This window comes from Pyxicephalus adspersus, chromosome 1 (genome assembly GCF_032062135.1).
Source record: "Pyxicephalus adspersus chromosome 1, UCB_Pads_2.0, whole genome shotgun sequence".
NCBI classification, from domain to species: Eukaryota; Metazoa; Chordata; class Amphibia; order Anura; family Pyxicephalidae; genus Pyxicephalus; species Pyxicephalus adspersus.
Window position 1 is genome coordinate 145,674,618 of NC_092858.1, and position 27,143 is coordinate 145,701,760.

General features: G+C 38.5%; 1 protein-coding gene across 2 annotated transcripts in view; it reads right to left on the reverse strand.

Annotated features, from left to right (window-relative positions):
* The window catches only part of HIP1 (huntingtin interacting protein 1), a 74,161-nt gene that overhangs the window by 45,669 nt on the left and 1,349 nt on the right, over window positions 1-27,143 (reverse strand). The window contains exon 1 of one of the 2 annotated variants that reach the window (XM_072430012.1): window positions 26,478-27,137. The exons of the other annotated variant lie outside the window; for it this stretch is intronic. Coding sequence (XP_072286113.1) covers window positions 26,478-26,495 — 18 coding nt within the window. The 5' untranslated portion in view covers window positions 26,496-27,137. Of the gene's footprint in view, window positions 1-26,477; window positions 27,138-27,143 lie in introns of those variants that run through there. 2 annotated transcript variants of the gene reach the window in all.

Consider the following 27,143-nt stretch of genomic DNA (forward strand, 5'->3'; position numbering starts at 1 on the left):
CCTTCCTATCCCCATCCCACTAGACTATTTTTGTTTAGCATGTGTTGGATTCTAACAGGCTGTTACAGGAGGAAAATTATCCTTCTAAATTTTTATAATTCCATCACACATTAGGAGGTCTAACCACTGGTGATCACAGTGTTTTTCTCTGCCACAGCCATTATTGTTTTACACAAGCTGCGCGGAAGGTAACGCTACCCTTCACTGAGCACCCATTAGGAAGGGTTAGGAAAACAAGTTGGGTGACTCAGTACCCAGCTCAGTCTGAAATACATGGAGGTAAACAGAAGCTATTATGTTGGCTGCCTTCCTGTTCTTACGTAGTTTATTTCCGAGAAGGAAAATGGAATAACTGGGAATGTCCACCATATATGGCATTGAGTGCCCAGTTCTTGGTATCCCCATAGGGAGGGAACAGGCCACTGAAATAAATAGCTTCTCTGTCTAACAAGTGCATTTGAGCATGTGAACCTTTATTGGTCTTAACCTTTTCAGCTTGTATCAGACTTCCAGCTAATCACTTCATACCTGCTTTAACATAATCTAAACTACTCCTTGTTACCACCACAAACAAACTGCCTGTAAAATAATATTTCTTACATTTACTCTGAGCTCCTCTAAGACTTAGTATTAACTTAGTATGTAGTATAGTAACCTGACATTGAACTTTTTACAATGCCGTAGAATGTCAGCCCTTTATAAATACATGATGATAATAACAATAAATATATTTTACAAGATGAGGAAGTGTGCAGTGTTGCTTTGCTCTCAGTTACCAGACTTTAGTTTCCTCAGAAAATTAGTCACATGTCCTGCAGTCATATATTGAGAAATACCGCACACGGATGAGGATGTGACATAACTGTCCTGTCAGCCTCAATGTACATCAAAATAGGGTCTCAATTTCTCTGCAATATTATTAGTAATATGTGGACAGAAACTTGACATATGCTAATATGACTATCTCTGCAATTTTGTTAAATTGTAACAATGTTCCATACAAGATGAATATGTAAAATATGATTAATGCTCAACTCCTGGCAAAACATGTTGCTATTCATTGCATCTGCTCTCCTTCCTCCTCCTTAGTACTGTCCTTTAATTCATGCCCACAAATCTCCTCGCAATTATGTCCCTGTATCTCTGTACTCCTGGCCATTACCATACGAAGACTGGTGCTGTGTGCTTTACGAACGGCCCAGTGAAGAGAGAGTTTATTAGGATTGTATACTGTAGGGGCCTTTTAAAACATTGGGTATATATATATATTTTGTGAGGGGTTAAGCTCAGGATAGCCTTTGCTGGGGTCAAAGGACACTTGTCTGATTCATCCAATTCAGACCACACACTGAGGTAAAGGTGTTAAGCTGACTTGTAGCTTAGCAAAAGAAAACCTTGCCTGTCCGGCACTTACTATACATCCAATGTTCCTGTCTATCAGCTGGAGGGCTTCTCCCTGTCAGCTCCAAACAAAGCTTTCAGCAACCTTGTACTCAGGTTTGAGTTCATTCACACAGACCAGAGAGAGCTTCTCACAGACCGACTGTCTGCAGCTCCAAACAGAGCTCTCCCACACAGTCCACAGTCTCTCCAAGTTACGCTGAGCCTGCACAGACCCCTGTCTGTGTCTCTCAAAATTAGGCTCCTCACTGAGCTCCTGGCTCTGGGTTATATCCCCACCCTCAGTGTTTCTTCATTAATTATCTCACAGGTGAGACTTCCACCTGCTACTTCACACAGGAGAGGAATTTTGGGCAAATATACCTCACGTAAAAGAGGAATCCTGGGCAAATATATCTCCCTTCCACCTCCAATCCTGCCTTGGTGTCACAATATATATATTTATTTGGGTGGTTATTATATACATCATATGTCCAGCCAGTGACTGCCATGGTTCCCCCCATGGATACAGTGAAGTAATAGGCATAGCCACTAGCATTAAGAAGGCAGTGATTATTTAACAGGTAAAAAAATCGGGAGGAAGAAAACTATTGTAGCCTGTTTATCAGAACTAGAAAGGTTTTGTTTTGTGGTTTAGATACAATTTATATCTTTCCTCACACTAGGTATTTACCCCCTCCCCTCCCCCCAATCTGCTAATATGTCATAATATATTTCATTAAGAGGGCCTGTGAGTCTTACATTCAGCACACACTCTCACGGTTTTTTATATATACTCTAGTTTGTAAATATATATATATATATACATTGAGGCAGCCATAGTTGACCATTATAATATTTTGTTTTCTGCTTTACTTTCTGCACAGTGTTTGTGTTTTACTGCTTCCTCTTACAGTGCCACTGTACCACTGTTAAGTAACAACACAGTTTGGAAGTAGTACCAAAACTAATTTCCTTCTATTTCTTTCTATTGGCTTGTTTAAAAATTTAAACATCTCACACAAAAACAAAAATAAAGGGGACCAAGCATGTAACAATATAAGTCACTTTCAAAGATACCTTAAAAAACAATATAATTCAAATATACTACATATTTGCCTTTTTAGTATTTTATTCCAAATCCCTAAACTGAGTTCAGTGTTCCATTTTGATGCTACATGATACAAGGAATCTTATGACAGTCATTCAGAATATGTGCTGCAAATTTGGTGTTATTCATTTGATACTCTAGCAAGTTTACAGTAATTATTTCTGATTGATCTTCAACTGTTTCTTTCTCTTTTACTGTAAGTGACTATCCTTATATCAAAGTGTCAGTAGTAAGAGCTGCATTTAGTAAGAACAGCTATCAGATTTAACATTTTACATTTTAGCTGCAATTTTTCTAGGTTTTGGGCAAATATACCTCACGTAAAAGAGGAATCCTGGGCAAATATATCTCCCTTCCACCTCCAATCCTGCCTTGGTGTCACAATATATATATTTATTTGGGTGGTTATTATATACATCATATGTCCAGCCAGTGACTGCCATGGTTCCCCCCATGGATACAGTGAAGTAATAGGCATAGCCACTAGCATTAAGAAGGCAGTGATTATTTAACAGGTAAAAAAATCGGGAGGAAGAAAACTATTGTAACCTGTTTATCAGAACTGGAAAGGTTTTGTTTTGTGGTTTAGATACAATTTATATCTTTCCTCACACTAGGTATTTACCCCCTCCCCTCCCCCCAATCTGCTAATATGTCATAATATATTTCATTAAGAGGGCCTGTGAGTCTTACATTCAGCACACACTCTCACGGTTTTTTATATATACTCTAGTTTGTAAATATATATATATATATACATTGAGGCAGCCATAGTTGACCATTATAATATTTTGTTTTCTGCTTTACTTTCTGCACAGTGTTTGTGTTTTACTGCTTCCTCTTACAGTGCCACTGTACCACTGTTAAGTAACAACACAGTTTGGAAGTAGTACCAAAACTAATTTCCTTCTATTTCTTTCTATTGGCTTGTTTAAAAATTTAAACATCTCACACAAAAACAAAAATAAAGGGGACCAAGCATGTAACAATATAAGTCACTTTCAAAGATACCTTAAAAAACAATATAATTCAAATATACTACATATTTGCCTTTTTAGTATTTTATTCCAAATCCCTAAACTGAGTTCAGTGTTCCATTTTGATGCTACATGATACAAGGAATCTTATGACAGTCATTCAGAATATGTGCTGCAAATTTGGTGTTATTCATTTGATACTCTAGCAAGCTTACAGTAATTATTTCTGATTGATCTTCAACTGTTTCTTTCTCTTTTACTGTAAGTGACTATCCTTATATCAAAGTGTCAGTAGTAAGAGCTGCATTTAGTAAGAACAGCTATCAGATTTAACATTTTACATTTTAGCTGCAATTTTTCTAGGTTTGGATTTCATTGTTGTCTGAGAACGAGTACTAATTTAGTTATAATTAATGGTAGTTTTAAAACAAGGCATCCTGTGTATCCATGCTATTTATAACAAGCAAGCTTGGAGCAAATGTTATGGTAGTAATTGTCGCCAGGGATGATCAGGTCATTTTTGGGAATTGCTTTTTTTAAAAATTGCTTTCCAACAGCACATTTCTCAGTTTCGCCCATCCCTACCAGTCACTCCACTGCTGTAAGGATAGCCAGATGCTGATATTGCAGATCTCTGTTTATAGCCATTTGTTTTCTGGATAATAGCTCTAACAGCTGTATCAAGTGAAAAGCTCAAAAGGGCAGGTATAAGCCAGTAGATTCAGGCTTCCTAAATGATGACAAAAACAAAAAAACAGCGGCAGTTGCTGTAGGTCACCTTGATAAGAACAGCAGGACAAAATGATTATGCAGAACCCAGCAAAGAAAATTGGATGATGTGACCTGGATCTAAAGTTCAGCTTGCAGCGCAGAAAGGTCAGCTGACTATCCATCTTACAGCTGTTGAGTATCAACTGTCGGACAAAAATCCCCTGAACAGAGAAATGTGAACAGAGTACCATATGGACAATCATTTTCCAGAGCTTCTATGAGAGTGTGTCATGATGCATAAGTAACACTTAAGAACAGTGTGCATTTCACCATAATGTTATGACGCATTCGGGTGTTAATCATGTTGGTAACGTCCCATTTGTTCACTGGTGTATTGAAGTCTTTTCCTTTGCAACTATTTTTACCTGCAGTTACTCCATATTATACCAACTGCTTACAAATCTATACATTTTGCAAAAAGGATTATCTACACATTTCATAGGCTTTCTGGCATGGAATAAAAACCCAAGTGTAGCACCGAGCCCACAAGGCTTCATTTCAAACCTGTCAGTAATTCACAGATTTACCGCTTTATAGTAATCTGATCATCAGGGCTGGACACATATACCCATTCATTTAGCAATAAAGTAATGTTCAGCTTACGTTCTGCTTCTAAATATTGTACAAATATGTCAAAAACTTTCTCAATACTAGTTCTTTTGTATAGATTTCTATAAATAGATATATAGTATATTGTGTACCTATTCACTCAATGTCATTGCACCTACTTGTACATCCTTTCTCCTTCTCCACAACTGTGTGCACTTTCTGATCCACACTCATCTACATGTCCTTCCTCTCACCCACTGCAACAATGCATGATGCATGTCTCTTCCATTGCACATAGTTACATAGTAAGTAAGGTTGACAAAAAGACATAAATCAATCAAGTTCAACCACTAGGGAAGTAAACGTATCCCAGATAAAAAAAAAACCCTATGGACATAGTTGGTCCAGAGCAAAAAAACCCCTGGTACATTTTGCTTCAATGGGAGAAAAAGATTCCTTCCTGATTCCATGAGACATTCAGATGTTCCCTGGATCAACAATCTCTGTTATCTTTACTTTAAATTCTTAATACCCAGTTGTATTCTGTGCTTCTAGACAAGCATCCAGCTTTTTCCTAAAGCAATCTTTAGTAGTTGCTGAAACTACTTCCTGAGGGAGCCGATTCCACATTTTCACCTTACAGTGAAGAATCCCTTCCTTATCTGGAGCTTAAAGTTCTTTTTCTACAGACACAAAGAGGGTCCTCTTGTTCTTTGTAAGATCTCAAAGTGAAAAATTGGGAAGAGAGTTCTCTATATGGATCATTTATATATTTACACAGCACCAAAATGCACTTCCTTCCCCAATGCACTAATACACACATTGTTTCTTCTCCACTGCACAGATTTCTCTCTTTGTGCTCTTCTCCATTGCATTAATAGACACTTTCATACTCTCCTCCACTGCACAGGTGCACACTTTCTCTCCCCTTATTACACTTATTTGCACTTCTCTGCACTGCATCAAAAGGAACTTTCCTTCTTCTTTTACTGCACTGATATACACGGTTCCCTAATTTGCACCATTGTGCCAACAAACATTTCTTTTTTTAACAATTGTATAGGCACACTTTTGCTAGTATATATATATATATATATATATATATATATATATATATAAATGTCCCTGCCACCTGTGTTTTTGTTGTATCCAATACCCAAAACACAGCTCTTGAGGAATTATTGTTGTGCAGACTAACTAGTGGCGCCCAACCTCTCTTCAACATCTTTGTAATCACAAGAAGGATCATGTCAGCCCTTCATAATATAATAACCAATATAACCAACCACAATAAGGCTCTGCTATAATATTTTGCAGGTCATATTTCATGACCCCTGGGTATACCACTGCTCAGCCTAGCTCCCACACATTCTACATTGGCCCATCTGGCCCAACTGGCCAATGGGAATGAGCAGTAGGCACTTCATCCCAAATGGGATATGTTACAGGTGGACAGTTTACTAATTTTCTGAGTGACCAAATGTTTTGAGTGACCAAATGATTGAAGCTGCAGAGAAAACAATTAAAATATCAAATGCCTGGCATTGCTGCAGTGTTGACTGATATCCACTGTGGGCGGCATGCTGCTATGGACTGTTCAATTCCATGTGAACATTTGTTTGACTAAAAGCCGATTGAAAGCTACACAAATTTAGCCTGCTTGCATTTCAAGCTTGCCAAACTGTATTTAGACATCATGCTGCCCCAGGCACACATGAATGATGAAACCCTTTTATACCAGCGTTGATCCTTGTGTAATGTGACTATTTAGTAAATTCTAATTTAAAAATGTGCTATTGAACACTACATGAGATTTGATTATCTTTAAAATTCATGGTAACAGCACCTTTAACAACTCAGCCCTACAAATTATATTATTGGTCGCCAGTATTTATATAGCGCTGACATATTATGCAGTGCTTTTCAAAGTCCATAGTCATATCACTAACTGTCCCCCAAAGAAGCTCACAATCTAATGCCATATTAACTTATCTTTAATGTAGTCTAAGGACAATTTTTAAGGGAAAGCTGTTTAACCTAACTGCATGTGTTTTTGGGATGTGGGAGGAAACTGGAGTACCTGGAGGAAACCCACACAGACACAAAGAGAACATACAAACTCTTTGCAGATAGAGTCCTGACTGGAATACAAACCTGGGACCTAGAGCTGCAAAAGGGAGAGTGCTAACCACTAAGCCAATTGTGCTGCACATCATAAATCATAAAATGAATGTTTCCTGTACTATAGACAGTCTTCTGACTCATCTCAACATCCCTTGCAGTCTTGTATTCTCTTGTCTGCAACTAATGTTAAGAGGTTGTTAGACAAAAGCAGCAAAATACCCAAAAAGTTACCATACTTTGTAAAGGCTGAGATTTGGTGGTGACCCTTTTTGTTGTCCATGTGTGCCATCATGCTAAATACTGCTCTGTTTTTTGTTTTTTTATTAATATTAATATTATTTATTGTAAGTTCCTGGCCTGTCTGCCTCCTTTGCCATTGCAAATATCTGGAATATTATGCTTTCAGTGGTGCAGCTCTGTTGGCCCAATCTCATTTGCATCTGTATCAAAGTGCTGCCAAATCTCTGCCCTAATTTCCCCAACCATATTTATACAGCATTTGCCAAAACAAATTTGTTCCTGCAAAGCCCCAACATTTGGCAGTCTGACAATATGAACACTAATGATATATTCTAAACAGAGGTATGTACATTATGAAAGCTGGCCTTAAGGACAATACGGGAGACATTTATCATTAATTCTTACTACCTCAATGAACGTATTTTTTAAGTAAGTAAGGATCCCCAAAATTGACCTGGTATCAGCCACTTGCCGGCCTTGTACAGCCGAGCCTAGACTGAGAAAAGAAGAGGCAGTACATGGAGCCAGTCATTTGACCTGCAATACTCATTAAATTAAAATAGACAGATATAGATTTTATAGATTTCATCGTTTATATACCTGCTTGCCTGCAGTTGAGCTTTGAAACTAAAGAGTAAACTGACCCGACACTTGCAGGTATAAAGTGTGTTCTGTTTTTGCTACTAAGTCACCAGCATGACCAGCAAGCCTAAATAACTACCTCAAATGTAAGATATTTCAAAAATATATGCTGCTTCTTTATCCCCTTACATTATAACAGTTTGGTTCATTAAAATCCTTTTTCAATGCTAGAACAAATTCCCGGAGAGCTTCTTTATTCATCTCTTGAGTCTTTTCATGCAAGATATGGTTAACACATGTCAGTATGACCCCAAGCACTAATGGATTCTCAAAAACACATTTTAAGATGGTGTAACAATGGTCAAATAACTAGGTATCCTCCATGGAAAGATACACCTGGGTCAAAGCAGTACAAAAATCACAGCTGCATACAGTACTAAGATTCTTAGCCATCTATGCAGAAAATGTATATATTTTACAGACTATGAGCAGGGGTAGGAAGTTGAAGGCAAGAAGAAAACCTTAAAAGGTATTTGTATTTATGTATATGCTTTATGTTTAGGAGACAAACATTAGCTAAATGAAAAATAAAATGCTATACATATCAGAAGCATGTCTAAAAGACTCTTTCACAGCAGGTGGGTTCTAAAAACAAAAGTTTAGGTTTTCTCTGGTAAAGGAATCTATGATGACATCTCTTTGCATTAACACAGACTCTCCATGATCATTCTAAATAATATTGACTATATATAGATCTTCTATCATCTTTACCTGCATGCACATGCAGCATCTCCAGGATTTGCTATCACAGTGCACTGCTAATGCATTTTTACTCACAATGTGGACGGTTGTGCATATGCAGTGGTCTCCTTAGCACCACTTTTTCACACTGGCTTTCCAAATATAAAATTCAAGAAGGACTTGGTTGGTATTTTATCCTGGCTCCCCACCAATTTAATATTATTATTATTATTATATTATTATTTTTAAACAGGATTTATATAGCGCCAACATATTACGCAGCGCTGTACATTAAATAGGGATTGCAAATGACAGACTAATACAGACAGTGATACAGGAGGAGAGGACCCTGCCCCAAAGAGCTTACAATCTAGTAGGTGGGGTAATTTCATACACAATAGGATGGGAGATATGTAGTGGTGGGAAGTAGTGGTGGTTTCAATTGACAGAAGAAGACGGGTAGGCAAGTTTGAAAAAATGGGTTTTGAGTGCTCTTTTAAATGAGCAGAAAGTAGGAGCAAGCCAAATAGGACGAGGAAGACCATTCCAGAGAGTTGGAGCAGCTCTAGAGAAGTCTTGTAACCGTGCGTGTGATGAGGTTATGAGTGAGGAAGTCATTAGTAGGTCATTGGAGGAGCGGAGAGAGCGGCAGGGGGAGTATTTTTTAACCAGGTCAGAAATGTAAGTGGGACAGTAACTGTGTAGGGATTTGAAGGCAAAGCACAGGAGCTTAAATTTGATTCTAAGGTGAAATGGAAGCCAGTGGAGAGAACTACAAAGAGATGCAGCGGAAGAGGAGCGGAGGGAAGGATGGATGAGTCTGGCTGCAGCATTCATAATAGATTGTAGAGGAGAGAGTCGGGTTAGTGGAATGCCAGAGAGAAGGATGTTACAGTAGTCCAGACGGGAGATGATAAGAGCATGTACAAGGAGTTTGGTGGTCTCAGGGGACAGGTAGGGGCGGATTTTGGAGATGTTGCGTAGGTGAAAGTGACAGGACCTGGAAATGTTCTGAATATGGGGGGTAAATGAGAGGGCAGAGTCAAAGGTGACTCCAAGACAACGTGCCTGAGGGGAGGGCCGAATAACAGTGTTGTTAACAGTTAGATATATGTCGGGGGGGATTTGGAATTTGAGGGGGGGATGAAGATGAGTTCTGTTTTATCCAGGTTGAGTTTCAGGAATCAGTCAGACATCCATGATGAAATGGCTGACAGGCAGCATGGGACCTTATCCAGGACTGAGGGAGACAGGTCAGGAGTGGACAGATAAATTTGAGTGTCATCAGCATACAGATGGTACTGTAAGCCAAAGGAGGATATGAGACTACCGAGAGAGGAGGTGTACAGAGAAAAGAGGACCGGTCCAAGGACTGACCCTTGGGGAACACCAACAGAGAGGAGAGTGGGTGAGGAGGAGTTACCATTGAAAGAAACTTGAAAGGAGCGGTCAGACAGATAAGAAGCAAACCAAGAGAGAGCAGTGTCACAGATACCAATGGAGTGCATGATTTGTATTAGAAGGGGGTGATCAACAGTGTCAAAAGCGGAGGAAAGATCAAGGAGAAGGAGCAGGGAAAAGTTGCCTTGAGACTTAGCTCTGATGAGGTCATTGGCCACTTTAGTAAGGGCTGTTTCAGTGGAGTGGGCAGCTCTAAAACCAGACTGGAGGGGGTCAAGGAGAGAGTTGGTGCTCAAATAATGGGTGAGTCTTTTGTAGACAAGGCGTTCAAGAAGTTTGGAGACATATGGGAGAAGGGAGATAGGACGGTAGTTGGAGGGTAAGGAGGGGTCCAGTGAGGGTTTTTTTAGGATAGGGAGAATTATGGCATGTTTAAAAGCTGAGGGGTATTTACCAGTAGAAAGGAAGAGGTTGAATAACACCAAGATTAAAAATGCTTATGAGTATTAGAGAAGGACTACATGCAAAACTCAACATTTAGTGATAAATAAGTAAAGCATTAGGATTTTAATAAATGATCCATCCAAACAGGACAATGTACATATCTGACTGCTGTATCTGCTGAAAGTCTTTCTTTTTAGCAATTCACAAAGTTACACCACTTTGTATAAACAGCAACGTTTTGGTTCACAATACCAGTATTTCACTGGAATAGATATCCCATAAGATCAAACAATCCAAAATCTTTATTAAGGTATTTTAAAGGTAAGACACCCCCAGCCTTATGTACCCATACAAATTGCCATACACTTGTAAACCCCTGAATATCAGAGCCACTATCGTCTAAGATCCACTATTGGTCCAGCATCTGAGTCACCAATAAATACAAGTTGTGCTGATATACAGAGGTTTACAAGGGAATGGCAATCTGTATGGGTATATAAGACTGGGGGTGTCTTACCTTCAAAATACCTTAATAAAGATTTTGAAATGTTTGATCTTATGGGAGATTGATTCCAGTGAAATACTGGTATTGTGAACTAAAACGTTGCTGTCTTTACAAAGTGGTGTAACTTTGTGAATTGCTAAAAAGAAAGACTTTTAGCAGATACAGCAGTCAGATATGTACATTGTCCTGTTTGGATGGATCATTTATTAAAATCCTAATACTTATTTATCACTAAATGTTGTGTTTCTCATGCAGTCCTTCTCTAATACTCATAAGCATTTTTAATCTTGGTGTTATGGGTGGGGAGCCAGGATGAAATACCATGTCCTTCTATGTTGAGTTTTATATTTGGAAATTTATTAGCTAAAAAGAAAGACTTTCAGCAGATACAGCTGGCATAAGGCTCTCCTCCACACATACAAGGCTAGGGTGTGTCTTTACTAAGTTGTTGAGGGGATTTTTTGTAAATACTGATCTATAGGACCCTTCACTAAGAGACAGATGTAAGTATTTATTGGGACTGTTTTCCCAAGGGAAGCCTTAAAGGAGGACAGCAGACATAAGGACTTTTTTGGACTTTGTAAAATGACCCAGTCAAAGCAGCTTCATTCTTACCTGTGCATCAGCCAGTTTGCAGAAACTTTAGTCTGTAGCAGAACTCCCAACAACAATCCAATACAAGACTTCCAGGAGCATAGAATACAATGTCTCCCAGTGTCTGTTGTGGGTTCTCCTGCCAATTCCTACATTAATATTGAGGCATACAACAACCAAGGCTCAGTAGATAGAACTATAGCAGCCAGTGGGGGAAAGTGAATAAAATTGTGGTTCTGTTCCCAAGCAAAAAATCTTCAAATCATCTGACAGCTGAAGAAGCTGCTTTAGGATTTTTTTCTACCCCCTGACAGGGACATTGTAATTTGCTTTCAGCATATCCATTACAAAGTGGTAATTTCGGCCCTTTAAAAACAACTTAGAATTCTCCTTTAAGGAGATGTGATTCCCAAGTATAAATCAAAAACATTACTGTCTGACACGCCAACTAGATGTACCCGCGGAATGTGTTTTTTTCCAAACTCCAGAGTTTAGAGACTGGCTGGAGGTATGGGTGTTAGTGTTTAGGGGTCTATTTTTAGATTGCAATGTGAGACTTTCCAGTGCCAGACAGGAAGCACCACTCCTTAGTCTCTGCACAACTCAAATTGTGCACCTTGCAGCCAGCCATTCACTGTCCATACACAGCTTGATCTCTTTTCCTGCTGGGGGCTCTGATTGCAGACTTGATGTCATTAAACAGTGGTGTTCCCCAAAAGGTCATCTCTGTTAGAGGCAGAAACCCTTCCACAAAGTGCCATATTATCTCATAAGACACTTTAGTCCTCAGCTGCATTGCATTATCTTACCCTTGCTCTGTAACTAGAGGAGTATCATAGCTTTTTGTAACATAAATTGAAATGTCCACCTAGGAGTGAGACAGATGTCCTTCTAATGGCTGCAGCAGATGGGTGGCTCAGGGTGCTATAAGTGCTACTTCCCCCAGGGATATAAAAAGTCCAGGGTTTGTTTAAACTACTAGCATCTGCTTAAAATTAGGGTTGGAAGCGGAACACCAAGGGCTCATTTATGTGGCTAATGCACATTATGGTAAGTTTTTTAAGGAAGCCTAACTAAAATGAACAGGCTGCCAATGCACACTAAAAGACAGGACTTTTTTTGTAGCATACCGCGCAATTACTATACCTTAGTGAATCAGAGTGACATTTTGGGCATCACCAAATTCATTGATTATTACGGGCCCCAAGGGCTGAAAAAAGTCTTTGTAATTTGTTTCCTAGTATTTTATATTCATTATCTTGGCACACAACAATGCAGGTCATAATACCAACCTGCAACCCTAATGCAATCTGGCAATGTAGCTCCAACACGTGCATTGTATACACCAGCGCATTGTTATGCATGTGTGGCATGGCAAATTGTTGGAGCCTTACTGTACATTGGCAGCCATTGGCACAGCATTGAACATGCATTTGAACAGATAGAAAGAATGAACATGAACCCAGGTAGCTAGGATGTTCGTCCCATATATACCATGCCCCTATGTTCCCTTCTTTCACTCTGCCCTCCCCCATTTTCCCCACCACACCACGACGCTAACACACTACTTTTTGTGAGAAAATGGCCATAATGACCGCTTTATTGGCTCAACTTAAACATTTACCATAACCAAAACATTTTAGTAACAAGCATAATAACATCAATAATCATTAACTAAATCAATAAATAAAGCTAAGTAACAATAACAATTACTTTTTTTCAAAACCTGAATCTTTTAAATCTAAAATTTGTACCCTTTCAAAATCGTTTCCCGGTTGCGAGCCCTTGGAGACCATACCCACCGGATCGAGAATGTGTATATTATATGCAGCCCCTCCTTAAAACCACATTAAACGTGGTCCCAATAACCCATAACCTTTTGGAGATCCCACATCTTTGATGGTTCTCCCTTCTGCCACACCCGTTTAAAGATGTCCTCCAAGGACCCCAACGCAACTCCGACCTTCAGGTATAAGATAGGGCAGATGGGAGGAAAGCTCACTACCTCACTTTCCTAAAATTTCCTCCCTCTTTGGACTCCTACTTTTTCCTCCCCATTTTCAAACTTCCAACCTACCTCCTACCTTCTCCTATTAGCCAATCAAAAATGTCCTTTCATTCAAACTCCCTATGCTTCCCCTAGCCTGATGGTCATGGCTGCCTTCCGCCCAACTCCTTTTACTCAGAGTTCTTTCTTTATACTTTTGAATAGAATAGGGAAGGGTTAGAGCCCCTGTTACTTATTTATTCCTGTCTGTTCTCCTTGCTGGGAAATTTTACCTTGTCACAGAATGGGATAAAAAAGGGGTTTTCATCAAAACTAAACTCACAGTGATTTTAACCCTCCCCTATCCAAACCTAACAAAAGAATTAGGCTATAAATGCAATTTAATAATCATGTTTTAAAGGGGAAAGTTACATTTTTTTAAATAATTGTCACTCATCAGGCAGGTGATTTTTGCAGAAAGGAACAGGCGATGTCCTACAGGTTCTTACCTGCCTAATAGCTCTGTGGAACTGTCAAAAAAGTGAAACAATGCAGGATGCCGGGCAATTCCAGGTCCCCCTTGTGCTTGCCACAACTGATGAGTTATGTCATCCTGGCCCAGCCAATCAAGATTGCCAAAATCCATATGGAGGAAGTGAAGAAGGAAGAAGATTGAACAGGGACAAGTGAGTATAATGGGGTTTAGTTCGACCTAAAAGCCATAAGAAGATTTACAAAAAAAAAAAGGGAGCTGCACTGTGGTCATTGCATACACTGTGTAAACTACCGTAACTCCACACTGCTTGTATCAGTATACTGTATTGGACCAGTTGATTAGGGATAAGAGTCCCATGGCTTATTCAGTTCTCTCTGCTCTGGCATACTACATTAACATATGTTATGCATGCATAGGCAAGTTGTAGTAAGACAAGACATTCGTGTTGAATGCGTACCAGCATGGCCTAAAACCAAGCCTGCACTTCTTTTTCTCACACAGCACACAGTAGCGTGTTACCATGCTTTGTGCAGATGAGGGTGCACAGCTCAATGTACATTCTTGGCATACCTCAGTGCTGGAATAAATAAACTCCCATGTGTAATGAGCAAAAGTTAGGTCATTCAGACTTGGCCAATCTAGTGGCTGAATATGTAGAACCCATACAATGTCTGCTGCCTTGATAGTGAGAGGGGTTGACTTCCTTTTTAAGGTCAGGAAAGGAGAAAGTACCTACTTTTGTTGAGAGAAAATCTTAAATTTTAAAGTTGACTGAAGGCATAAGGCAAAGAAAGCCAGGGGGAAAACTGTTCTTTCTAAGAGATAATAAATACCTGTAAGTATTAAGCTGCCATTAATCAATTTGTGAATGATTAGTTATACAAACAATATTTTCCCGACTGATTGATAATTAACCTGGATTACTGCTGTGTACCACTCAATTTTAGAAATCAGATTGGGTACCAAACACAGCTGTTGGGTTGTTGGGGTCATATGAGGAGCTGACCTCAACATTCTTATTGCTTAAGTTTTTGGTTTGGTCAGAACTCCTACTAGCTGTTGGGTATTAGGGTTAGAACTGCTTCTTCTCCAGCAGACACTTCCTTAGTTGGGACATAGAGAGTGTGCTAGTGAGGGAAAAGTTTTAGAGTTAAATTAAATGTTGAGTTTAAGAGTTAGTTGAGGCATCCAAGTAAGATTTAAGCATTAGGTCAGGTTGACTGCTTGCTGCTGCAAATTTGCAAAATCAACAATGCCAGCAATTACATTTTACAGCAGCACGAAGACTAATATTGTTAAAATGTAAATTAAAATCTGACTATACAAATATATTGTTGTAAGGTAATGAGAATACATTTTTTTACATTCTTCATTCTGGTATAGATAGGACATAACAATGTTACAGATTGCAGCAGCCATATCATTAACAGGAGGATTTCATCAGTAGCAAAGGCTGCCATGCAGCAGGGGCCCAGAAGCTCCACTTTGCTGAAACCATGCCAGCTATAGATAAACTGTCATAGTCTCAGCCTGGCACGTCCATTCTAATTAACAACGGCTGACTCCCTTACACTGGATCATTCCCTGCTATAAAAACTTCAATGGTTACTACACCCAAAACTAACATTTCACTTTAGGTTTGTGTATAAATGGTTAGCATTTGATATTCATTTATGTATATTAGCTTTATATAAAAAAAATCAGTTAGAGGCTGGATGAAAAGCTTAGTTTAAAATAACACTTTATAATAATTAAAATAAATTCTGTTAGGGGAAATAAAAATAGGGAACAATCAATGAAGAAATAGAGAAATGGATATGAGAGGGACAGTCCCAAAAAATCAAGAAGATATAGGAAGTATGACGATACAACAATCTATGCTGCCTCTAATGAAACAAAGACTTGTGCTTGGGAAGTAAAACTCTAGACCTGAACATGTCTGCACCTATGCACAGTTTCAAACTTTCTGCATGACCGGTTTTATGGAAGTGAAATTTTGATAATTACCCAGGGCTCCCTACTTTTTCCTGAGCCATCATGAAATTAGTAGGGGGTGCAGAGAGCTAAAGTGCTGAGCATCTACCCCCCACCCCCCACACCACCATCTTTTCCAAGGACTTGTTTTTGTCTTAAACTCTGGTTATGGGGGCAGTGATATACTTTCTGTGATTTTGTTTAAATAAAACAATTCAGAATTCTATAATTCAGAAGAAATCATATTCTTCAAATTTTAATATATGTACAGGAACCTGCCCAAAATGTCAGTACTGGCCATAAAAGTTTTTTACTTTAATAAAGTAACCCCTGGAACAGTTTCACAATGATTTCCTGCAGCGCTGATTACACACATTCGTGTCCCAAGAGATAAACATAAACCTTTACAATGAAAACTTTCTAAACACTGCAATAACTGTTATGTAAGCTTATAAAAACATTTGTTCTCTGTGTTGTATTTTCTGTAATAAAACTGAAGAATTATGTTACAGATAACATTTTAGCTATGTATCCAGATATTTATAATTACTAGAAGTCGCATTGTTGTTTTATAGAACAATAGGTTTATATTAGTATTTTCAGTTTAGGTAAATGTTTTATAGTAAAATTGAAAGCTTCTGAAAATCTGCAGTCTGGGACTAGGTTTCACTGAGAATGAATATTGAAATAAAACTTTAGTAACTCTACTAAAGAGGCTCTTTACTAAGGAGGCTGTGCACAAAATACACAAGGAAGGGGCAATGGACTAGTCCAGCAGTTCTAAAGATTCCAAAGGAAATTAGGTTCAGGTTTGGGGGTACCCCTTCTAAAACTAATTTTTGGGGAATTAAGTGGGAATAAAGCCTTTTACATTGTTGGCCAATGGAAAGAATGTTCTTTTGTGGTTGGAAAGTTGTGGCTAGAATGCTACCCTTATAGACAAATAAAAGATCATTAGTGTCATGCTCCTGAGCTCTTTCACATGGCTTTGGCCCCAGATCTATAAAGGCATCACCAAATATGAAGTAACTCACCCCAGGTTCATGGAACCCCTAGCAACCCCTGGAGGAGCCCTGATTGAAAATAGAAGGACAAGGTAATTTATTGCGCATAGGCTTTGTACTGCTATTATGTCTCTATGCCATCGGAGTAAGGTTGGGCTTGGTTTTCTAATGGCTGTCCCCTCCATGAGTGCAGCTCTATTGACTAGCAGGTTAAAGATCAAAAAGCTCCAGGGGAGGTGGAGAAAGAACAAATTTACCTAATAGATAAAGTAAAATCAGGAAGTTCTTTGCATTGCAGATTCTCAGGTACGGTATCCTCTCCAGTAAGCAGCAGAATAGTGCAATCACCAAATAATGCTCCAAATCTGATGAGACCAACAGATAGAGGCACAGTGCCTTAGATCAGCGGTCACCAACTGGTGGTCCGCAAGAAGATTTTGGTGGTCCACGGCTCTGGCCAGTGCACCCCCGAGTGGGGTCAGGATAAGGACCCCACCGGGGGGACGTACCGGCCAGAGCAGCAGACCACGTCCCACGTGCAAATCCCAGGCTCAGAAAAGTGGGCAATCTGTGTTTCATGACACAACCCGCCCACTTTCCCATTGCAGGCTCAGATCTGCGATGGCAAAGTGGGCGTGGTTATGGTGTTATGATGTCACCATGGAGGAGGTTCCTTCTATTTGATCGACAACTGGCACATGCACGGTCAGGAGACGGTAATTTTAGTGGTCCACAGGACCAAAAAAGTTTAGCGACCGCTGCCTTAGATGATATTTTTCAGCAGATATACAGATATAAGGCTTAAGGCACAGGAAATGCACAGCTATATTATGGGAGGAATACATTTTATAGGGTAATGCTTGGACACAACAAACATTTTTAGATGCTAGCTAATCTTCAGGTCCACTTTGATGTTTCTAATGCAACTGACATACCCCACCACCCATTATAATGTGACAGCCAGGCATCTGCTGTAAGCTAAAACTGTTAGGGCTCTATTTATGAGGAATCAGACTTTCCTTACAACATTTCCTGGAGGGAATCTTCCAGGTTCATATGTTTCAATGGCAATAATTGATTCCTACAAAGGAATGTTTGAGGGAATGTCAGAGCCCTTAGTTATATTCTACATATATATGAACAAGCCTTTTTCAGAGCATAAGTACCATACATTATTCTATAATCCCAGTTTTAAATGACTTATAATGAATTGAAATTGTTAAAAAAAAAATTTTTTCCCATTACCATTTTTAGAACAAGGGATGCTTTTTTGTTATTTAAAGGTTCTTTTTATAGAAGCCAACAAAACCAGTAAAAACAAGGGAAAATATGCACCAAAATACTCCCAGTCTAAAAATATTCTATGATGCATCAATAAAAAAAAATTCCTCTGCTCTCAACACATTAACACAAGGCCAAAGGGCTGAAGACAGCCACACAGAGCAAGTGATTGTTAGCAGGGAGCCCGTGTTTACTCAAGAAATTAACTCAAGTAGAGAAATAATTATTGTTACAGAAAATGTAACCATATCAGCATATGTAGAACAATATAATTATCATAATTAGAGTTTAAACATTAAAAGGCATCTTTTAATTAGAGCTGAAGTTTAATTTGTCTTCCCGGGTTCCCCTTTACACTCTGCATCAACAAGCCAATAAATTAGCGGTAATATTAGACTGAATCATTGGACATCACAGCACCCTGGCTCAGCACTCCACATAAGAGCTCTGATGCAAACAGTGGGTTGGCTCTTGGGTATGCACTCAATAAAATGTCTTGATAAGTTGATGTCAGTTTGGAGAAGTGGGGACGCCTAAGCAGACTACATTTGCATACATACCACACTAGGTAACACCTTTAAATACCACCCTATTCACTCCTCCCGTGATCTTCTAATTATTATTATTATTATTATTATTGAACAGGATTTATATAGCGCCAACATATTATGCAGCGCTGTACATAATGACTTCCCCACTCATAACCTCATCACAAGCACGGTTCCAACACTTTTCTGGAGCTGCCCGGACTCTCTGGAATGGTCTTTCTCATCCTTTTCGGCATGCTCCTACTTTCTGCTTCTTTAAAATAGCACTCAAAGCCCATCTTTTCAAACTTGCCTACCCATTTTCTTCTGTCTTTTAAAACCCTCACTACTTACTCACTATTCCATACCTCCCCCCATTGTGTGATACTTCCCCAACCTTTTAGATTGTAAGCTCTTTGGGGAAGGGTTTTTCCCTCCTCCTGTGTCACTGTATCTGTCTGTCATTTGCACCCCTATTTAATGTACAGTGCTGTGTAATATGTTGGCTCTATTTAAATACTGTTTATTATTATTATTAATATTATTATTATTATTATTATTATTATTATTATTATTAATAATAATAATAATAATAATGACAATAATAATATGTGATAAAAGAAATAAAATCCAATTAATAAGTTGTGTGACAGAGACAATAAGCCTGGAGTAAAACAGGCCAGATAATTTCCTCCAGCAAGGAAATAAGACAACAAGCTCTATCTGACTTGCTATGAGGAAGGAAAGGGATAGATAACACTGGATATTCTCCAGCCAGAAAATAAGGTGGGCTCTGTTTGACTTACTGCTGCTTCTAATGCCCAATATTGCTATATATATTGCCCAATAGGGAATATTGTGAAATCATAGTAAGCATTTTTACTAGGGAAGAAGACTATGCAACTAAGCAAGACTGAAGGTATGGCTGGAGCTCAGCTTTAAAGATGTTTTACACCCTCTCTGTCTACGAGAAATGTATTTAGCAAAATATAATAAACATTAGCAAAATATATCACTATCATAATAGTTAGACAAATAGTAACATAAGCATCTCTACATTTAGTAAATGTGTTCTGTTACTCTTATACTCAATAACTGCAGGTAAAATATTCATAAATACATTTAGCAAAAAAGTGCAAATGCTTTCTTTAACTTAAAAAAATATATATAAATCTATAAATCTAAGTCTATAAATAAAGTAAACCAGTCAACCACTAATATCCAGGGAACAATGTAATTGAAAAACCCACTGGGGGGAGGGGGAGGGCTATAGCCTTTACTAAATGATTCTTTGCAACTTATCTACTATAGTGTGTGTGGTTAAGACTGCACTGCAAAAAGCTAGGTACACACTTGCAATAATTATCGTTAGAAAACGAACGACTAACGATTATGCACGATTATTTTGAACTATCGTATTGTGCACAATTCTGTACATGTTGTAACAATACAATCGTTCTAATGTAATCCACCAATAATGTACACACACCAGATACGATTGTTTGAAGGATGCAGGGAGCGATATGTAAATGAGAAAGTGTACCGCAGAAACATCCACAATCACTGAACGACCGTACACACAATAGATAGTGATACACAATCATCCCTCAATCATATCCGCTGGGACGGTCGTTCATTTCCAGCGACAATCCTCATTCATCAGCGCCATTGTGCACTTTTTTAATGATTACCGAACGATTGGTCGTTAGTCATTAGTTTCCAACAATATTTATTGCACGTGTGTACGCAGCTTGAGGGAAAAGCCAGTACATTAAACAATCAAACACTCAAGCTTAAATTTGCACAGGTTTGGGTTCACAACCAGTCATAGAATGATGGGGATAATACCAGCTACAGTTATTTATTCTGCAGGGAACCCAGGTATGGAGGACCAATGTGTAGGCCCATCATATGAATTTAGAACATGCTTAAAGTTATGTATGGCCAAAAATGTTAAAGTAAAAGTATAGAAGGGGTAAAATTTATCCCACCTCCTATTGTGTTCTACTTCCCTTTCCACTTAGATTGTAAGTTCTTTTAGGGTCATGGTTTGTATCTGACATTTGGAACCTCTAGTTAATAGACATTGCTGTATAATATGTTGGTGCTATGTAAATACTGTTTATTAGTAATAATTTTGGTCACTTTTTGTGTGCTGTCTATGCCCCCGCTTGGTAAATTCACCTTCTTCATTTGTTTGGGTAACCATCTAGAACAGTGTTTTTCAAACTTTTTAACATGGAAGAACCCCTTAAAAAAAAACTTTCAGGTCTTCAGGGAACCCCTGCTATGATTACTATATCTACAGCTCACGGTACATTCATGTGATGGTCAGTAGGAAGAATGCCTCTTATATTGCTGGCCATTGGGAAAAATGTCACCCTTGCAGATAGCCAAAAAGGACCATTGGTGTCACTGAAACTGACATGAGAGCCACAAATTGTTTATGGTTTGTGGAACCCCTAGAAACCTCCGAAGGAACCCTTGTGTACCATTGTTGATAAATGCTGCTATAGAAAGAGTAATCGCTAGAACAAGAGGTGATGGTAAACACTGATATAAGTACTAGTGACAACCAAAAGATTTTTTCACACTTCCTATTATTTTTCTACTAATTATACTAATTATTTCCACTAATTATTTTCTTCTAATTTTACTACTAATTATAGTTTATTATTATCTACCTTCCGGAGTTGCTGCTGCGACCATATTTGAGAAAACCCCACATCATGCTTACACAATTACACATATATTTGCCCACCAGTTTATTTTAAAGCACTGTTTGCTTATCAGTCTGATTGTCATTAGAATTTGGCTTGATTAATGTTTGATCATTAAACACTGATCATTATGAATAAAATGTGTACAAAGCCATAATATTTTGTCATATCTCACATAAACACCTTCTAGATCTCTGGTGGTTAGATTTGTGTTTATATTTTGCACAACCCTTAAAAGCTACCGTACATCCTGTGTAGTAAAAATAAAACAAAAAAATATGTATCATGACAAGACACAACTGTGCAGAGTCCTCCGGGGATTGGATCTAATTTACAACGATGCATTTAAACGCATCAACGCGCCACACAAAGTGGTTTGAGCCATTAAAGAAGAATCTAATCTAATTAAATGCAGAATGATGTTATAATAGGAGGCTACAGTGTTATTGTGTTTGTACACACATATGAAAGTGATCAGCCTAACGTAAATGATGCCATAAGTTTACCTAATGTTTCTAAACCTTGTTTCTATATACAGTGGGTGCTTATACATATGTACATCACAGTTTTTCACATTGTTTGTTACAAAGCCTGATTGTTTGAAAATGAAAAGTTACCCACAACCTAGCTCATTCATGAAATACTTGTTTGTTCCTGGGAAAGGGAATGGTTGGGTAATGCAAAGGAATACTTATGTTATTTTTTCCTTTGAAACTAGTTCCAGGATGTTCCAGTTCCAGGCACCTAGATGCATCACAGATGATGGTGGTCTCCCTGTTTTCTGAAATACATGCATTGGTCTAGAAGGACAGCAACTTACTATGGATAAATGGATGGCAGTTTTCTAAAAACTTCAAGGGACAGACACCACAAATACTATTGTGGATGAGTAATTTGGGATACCGCTATCTCTGTTGTTGTGGTTTTAACCCTGCTTTATACCTGCCTCCATACCAGGTGACAAAGTGCACTTGCAGTCGAATAGCTTTTTGTGCTGATACATCTATTGTCTATACTAATTACATCCCCGAGGAAGTAGTCTTAGTCTGCGAAACGCGTCGGATGATCCCTACATATGTAATGTGTACAATGTATTCAGCCTATGTATGTTATGATGTTATTTAACTTCCCCTGAATCCTTACAATAGGGGAGGCATGTATAAACTTTTTAAAAATGATATAAATAAAATATGATAATTTTATGACTGCCGTTAAAATCCCATACGTTGATATTTTAGATACTATGATTGAACTCTATTAGGGATGGTGGCAGTTTTAAGTAGTTTCAGAATGGCCTATCAGTCCCAGAAAACCAATCTTACTCTTATGGACACACAGCTATCCTTTTGGTATCACCATGTGTAGTACAGGAATAGGAGTCAACGCTGGTCCAGCAGTGTATGGGATGATATTGAGGGCCTACCTAAAGTCTGAGGCTGTAAGGTTAATACAATAATACTTGCCTTTCTTATTTCTTATCTTGGTGTCACGTGGACAGAAAAATGAAAAATATTGATAACTGCTGTGAAAACAGCAATTAAATATGTAAGTGCAGCCCAAACATTTTTTTGTTTTGAAGGATTTACCCTTTGCTGGTTTGTTGTTTAACTGTGTCTTGTTAGAAAGATTGCCAATTGTTTCCTGTCCTTGAAAAGCATCAGGATGTAAGAAAAACAATCTCCACCATGTGCAGTGAATTGCCCTCTTAGACATTCAGTAACCACCGAAAAATGTGAAATTCCCATCACTTTCTTGATCGTGTCCTAATCACAACGGTCACCAGGACTGATATTAAGGTCAGATCTCCCCAGCAGGGACAGATAACAATAAAAGTTTGAAAAGGTTCTTAACCCTTCCATGCTATATCCATCCAAAACTATAGTTTGGAATATGATAATTAGAGGCATGGGAATCTTATTAAATTATTGTATTATTTGTACAACCAAAGTGTAGCAAGTGATTACATTTGTAAAATTATATAAAAGTTTTTCAATGAATATACGTTAAAATCTGTTTGCTGCAATTGCCCTGTTGCAGTGCGGCTACTCCTGTGCCTGGTTCACAGAGATCTTGGCTTTGCTTCATTCTCATTGGCACAAAGCCTCTTCTCAAAATCTATTCCTTCTGGTCTTACGCTTGTTTGCAACAACCTCAATTTATTTCTATGCTTTATTCCTTAAATGTCACTAAGTTGTAAGAGCATTAAACTTTAACATCCTGTCACATCAATGCTTTAGTGTTCAAGGGACAATTTCTATGCAATTTATACTCTGCACTCCAACAATAGTAAGACAAGATCCCAGTGGATTGGGGATAGGTGAGTATATGACTTTGGGATGGGGGATAGAGTTATTGCCAAGGGGGCTAAATATTTTATATATCTAAAAGTTTCCAACCTGATTTTTTTATTTCTGTATTATTGAAAATGTTTAGAGGTTTTCAAATAAAATCAAACAAACAAACTGTGTGATGTTATACAACAAATGCACCCACCATATACATGCAACTAATACTAAACTTATACAATTTTATTCTAGTGGAGTTCTAAGGGTTCTTGGGGTTTTAAGAATTTTTTTCTAAAAATGTTTTCCTCAAATATAGGTTAGGTTAGTCTCATTGCTATTTTCCCTGCAAGCTAAAACTAGCACTTTCCCAAGCAGCTGTAAGCATAAAGTGTAACCCACCATGAAACTTTTTTTGTTACTGATCTCTGGGAACGATCTGGGGAGATTTTATCTCCTGTCCTGCTAAAAGCTAACTGGCCTTTAGAGAGGTAGGGTGGCAAAGTACATTTACCTACATCTACAAGTATGGAGAAGTACCTGTTGATTCTGATAGAAATCCAGTATCTGTGCAATAACTGAAATCTGTGTACAGATATGAAGAGAGGAGGAGGCATTCTATAGTCCTGTTCAAGGAAGAAAACTGTTCTTCCATACATGCAGTCCAGTGAGTGAGCATTGTCACCCTAGGAAAGGTGATACAGATAGGAGTAACAGGCCAAATTGAGGACCAGACAAGCTACAATGTGTTCATTTGGGGGGGGGTAGATAGTGTAGTACTGTGGTCCCCAAGCTTTTGGAGCTCACGGTCCACTAAATTCACAAACTACGGATCGTAGATGCGCAGGGAGCAGTGTTTCACTCAAAGGGGAATAAACTTTCCCAGGGTGACATCATGATGTCAGAACCCCAACCCACCCAATGCCCTGGGCCTGTGATGCGTATCGGAGACGTGGTCCGTGGCTCTGGCTGGTACGCCCCCCCCCAAGCAGGGTTCTTCTTCTGCCCCCGGCCGAAGAGCTGCGGCCAACATGTCAGACGACTGGGGCCTGGACCAGGGATTGGGGACCCCTGCTGCAAGTTAAAGCAGATATGGATCTTTAAATAGAATAATAATCTGTATATGTACTATATGTAATATGTACAATAGCAAGTCCACAAGGGAATGGCTCACAAAGAAAAAAACATTTATGAACTGGCCTACTCAAAGCCCTGATTTGAATCCCATTGAGATGTTGTGGAGGATCTTTAAAATCGGCAGGAAACCCATAAGCACTTTGCAACTGAAGGAATTTTACATATCATGGGTGGGCAGTTGTTCAAAATTCCATGCAGTATCTTATTGCTATATAGGGCAATATTAGTTTCTGAGAACAAAGGTGTCCTATCTGTGTCCATAGTACACCATCACATCTATTGATATTTTTGTTGTAAACATTTTTGAAAAAATATTTGTCCTTATGCTTTTATGCATGTATATCACAGAAAGTCTTAGTTGATATACAAACTTTTTCACATGACATTTTTTCCCTAAATCCCATATAATAATTGTGTCCTCTCTTTCCATATTACATTTTAATGTTATCTTACTAGTTATGTTTAAAATCTTTAATAAACATACTAACAAGCCAGCAAATCCAACATTGTTATTTTCTTTTTCATCCTTTTGTCCCCTCATGTGTGGTCCCACACCACTGTCTTCCATCCAGTCTCCTCCAGCAAACATGCTACACATGTGCAAGTTCTGCGCATGTCATTAGGAGGAATATTATATAAAGAAATTACTCTCCACCTAAGCTTGCTCTGCTCTCTACCCATGTTACATGGGTATCCCAGGATGATGTGGGTAAGGCTGTCAATCATTATTGCTATGATGAGGAATAGGAAAGTAGTAGGATGCACACAGAAGAAAAAAAAGTAAAATAACTTAAATAGTACATATATAAAAAAATAGATATATTCATAATATACATATATTAGATAAGAAAGAGAGATAAGGAAAAAAAATTGAAAAGTCCACTTTAACTACATTTGTATAGTATTGTAGATGCATTCTTCAGTAAGATCTGTTTTACATACAGAAATCGATATCTTACAATTAGAGGTTGAGAAGGTAATCTACAGAAGGCATCATCCTAATTTAGGTTTATGAAGAAACTTGTATTTACCTGTCCTGATAACAGACATTTCCCAGAGCACATTCTTACAGCCAATGAAAACCATAGCAGAGCTCTGCTACACAAATCTAACATTTTTATGACTTAGTAACATGAAGTTAACAACTTGTTGCCAAATACCTCAACTGCAGCAGACTGAAAACAATGTTACAAATAAACAACTGTCAGCAAGAGGTTAAGCCCATAGTAATACATGATTAAAATAGTCCTATATGAGTGAGACATTAGAAGCATATTTTAAGGGAAACATTATCATTATTGATTTCACATTTTATAAAGATACATAAGGTGTGTATTTCTCCTTGACAATTGGTTTAATCAATATTACATAGTAAGCTTCTTTGTGATTGATCCCATGGTTGTCTCTTATTCACATTGGAATTTGCAGCCACAATTCAAATGAATAAATTAAAATATTATTTTTTTTTTAAAGTAGGGTAGATAAAATGTAACATGTGGAAGGTGGCTAATAAAGGATTTGTTCCAAGTTCAATAGGTTAAAAAAATACCAAAACTTTCAATACACTCATCCAAAGGGTAGACCCCTCCATCCCACCCAACCCCCCAGCATGCTTTGAAGACAGATCAGTTTTGGGTGAAATAGACTCACCATTTTGCCAGCGTCCATGTTTCCAATAGAATGTGACCCAGGCCAGCAGAAGACCCCTTGTTGCTGTTCTGCTTCACCTTCAGTATCCCAAATAGTGCTGAGGAGTTAGCAAGGAGCCTGGAGCCACATGATCCCTATGTACCCTTATACCCAGGGCCACATTGAGGACAACAAAAGCAACAGTCTGACTGGTGGGGAGGGGGGCAGCAATGCAGATGAGCAGAAACTTGCTTACACAGGATTGTTTACAAAAAGACATCCAGGGCAGGAAAAGAGGGCACTGAGATCTAATAATCTACCCAGGCTGGGCACAATGTTTAAGAATCAGGGGGACCCAACTGCATCAATAACTAAATCCAGACAGAGTCAGTGATGGAGAAGGGATGCAGGTAGGGTGCTGCACATCCAGCCATACAAAAGCTAAGTAGAAGTGATCAGCATCAAACAGAAACTAAGCAGCAATGGGCAGAGAGACACAGGGAGTGCTGCAATAGGAAGAAGCAGAGACACAGATCAGAGGGAGGGAGGGAGGACTGGCAGATCCATGTACACTATATACAGGGAGCACAGAGCCAGACAGGGAGCTCTGCACAACATCCACAGCATGCAGCATACAACAAAAGGGATGGAGCCACTTCTACTGCTATCCTCATCCAGCAAGTGCTC